The sequence below is a fragment of the Prunus dulcis genome, chromosome 7, assembly GCF_902201215.1.
Source record: "Prunus dulcis chromosome 7, ALMONDv2, whole genome shotgun sequence".
NCBI classification, from domain to species: Eukaryota; Viridiplantae; Streptophyta; class Magnoliopsida; order Rosales; family Rosaceae; genus Prunus; species Prunus dulcis.
In genome coordinates this window covers 14800091-14802290 of record NC_047656.1, presented here as the reverse complement: position 1 = coordinate 14802290, position 2200 = coordinate 14800091, and the positions used below count along the sequence as shown (strand labels likewise).

At 37.1% G+C, this 2200-nt stretch overlaps 1 protein-coding gene across 1 annotated transcript; it reads right to left on the bottom strand.

Moving 5' to 3' along the window:
- Positions 1-1141: 1141 nt before the first annotated feature.
- LOC117635440 lies at positions 1142-1534 on the bottom strand. Its single transcript, XM_034369758.1, has one exon. The coding sequence runs from the start codon at positions 1532-1534 to the stop codon at positions 1142-1144; it is 393 nt and encodes a 130-aa protein (XP_034225649.1).
- Positions 1535-2200: the final 666 nt, after the last annotated feature.

Here is a 2200-nt window from a genome sequence, read left to right as displayed (position 1 = left end):
TTTGCCCTTTACGGCAGCCCAGCCCATTTACAGCTACCGAAAGAAAAAGCCCCCTACAAATATATTTAACAAATTCAATAGTTTGAAATATAATTGAGCATTTCCTTTTAGCTAAAGTCCAAAAATATTGCAAATGACCCACTAGTATAGTGGTTTTGAATATTTACTCACTCAAATAAGGTTTTGGGTTCTAGTCATAGCATTTGTATTGTGTGTATGAGTTTAATATGCTATCGTCCATTTTAATAAAAAATGTCTTGAAAAAATAAAGTCCGAAAATATTGTTGAGTGTCGTTCATTCATCATCCCAGAATTCCAGCGGCGGAGTTGGTTGATGGTTTCGATTCAATGGTAGGTAATTAAGAACCAGCGTGGCGTTGTGCCTCCTTTATTGACCAAAATAACGTACTAAAATTTCCCACAACAATGCACGTGACCTCGTTGACTCTTATCTTTGATAAGGACCTCTGGCCTAGGACCATTGAGGTCAGCCCCAGAGGCTAGTCACGTGCATGCATAGCTTGGCAATATGAACTGGAAGACAACCTTTTTGCACGCACCCTGTGACCGTGGTCGCTTTTAATATCTCCACAACAGATTCATCAACTTGAATGCGTAAATTACGATTGGCCTAATAGGTATTGGGCTTTACCAAAGAACTAGGCTCAAATGATTGTTGATCTGGGGCCTCGGCCCACATGTTGGTCAAAGCCTTACCTTTTTTTCGGTCAAAGCCTTACCATTTACCCACACCAAATCAAACCTACCTCAGTCCTAATCATTTTGACACCCAAAGATTTAAAAAAGTTCAAGCTAGCAGTGTGGGTTAAACAAGTTAGTCAAGACGGTGTGTTCGCCCTCTTGGACTGATTAATTTTTACATTACTAACATTCAAATGCGTTTATTATAGTTAGCTATGGCAATGTGTCCGCCTTTTTTTATTCAAGTTGGATCATCTATTCATATATTAGAGTAATTAAAATATCACTTTTTTAAATTTTTTATAAAAAAATGATCTCAAGCTTCACATTGCTAACATTCAAATTTGTTTGACTATATATCACTCAATTTGATTTTGATTTTAAAAAAAAAAAAAACCCATAAAAAATATCATACCAAAAAGAAAAAAGAAAACCAAGTTCAATGAATATTGAGCTTGGGAGTTAGGCGAGCACCATCTTTGCCTAATGCGGAGGCGGCCTTGATTGCCAGAGCGCAGAGGTCCGGGAGAGAGAGCGGCTTCTGGGCTTCACAGAGTGGCAACAGGAAGTAAATTTGGCCCGGTTGGAGCTCCTCCTCTTCAGGCACGTTGGGCACGCACGTCCCGACAGACATGGTCTCGGAGTTGCAGAGGAAATTATTGGGATTTTGCGAAGTTATGTGCTTGGCTTGCTTTGGTAGCTTCAACTCCTGCATCCGACCGTCCACGTGGATCACTATGCTGCTTGGCGCCCGTCTGATCATATCTGATCCTGCCGGTCCTCCTCTGCTTCCATTTCTTGTCCTCGTCGGAGTGGAAGCACAAGCGCCCATATTTTTTCACTCTGTGAGAGAGAGAGAGAGAGAGAGAGAGAGAGAGAGAGAGAGAGAAGGGGTTTTTCTTGTTTTTAACTTCAGTCGGTGGTTTTACTATACTTTTTAACATAAGTCCAAATTAAGGTCTTTGTTTTAGGCCAAAAACAATTGAAAATTAAATAATTAAGGTGTTTATATGATTTTAAAGAGATGTCAAACCAAACCTTTTCTCTTTATTTTTATGAAAGACAACATGTTATTAAGCAATCAAGAAGAATTACAAAATCATAATATATGGTGGTTCCTCAAACATAATCTTACGCAGACTACTAATTTATGTTTGGTGTTTCCTCAAAAAGTTTATATCTGGATTTTTGTGGTCTCCTCAATTCTAGGGTTTTGTTAATAAACCAAGTTTTTTTCTTTCAAAAAAGCGTAACCTTTTTTTTTTGGTGTTTATGGAATTAGTTGCATAATTCTAATCTCGGTTATTGAATTTCCTTCATTAGATGTGTTAGTAGATTTAATATGTAACATACATGAAATTCAACAGTCGAGATTAAAAATATGTAACTAATCATTAACATAAAATACTTATTGAAGGATTCCCATAGTTTATTATAAGAAACTTTGTATTTCAATTAAAAGCATTGACAAAGTGATCTAGAATATTTCATGCTTATA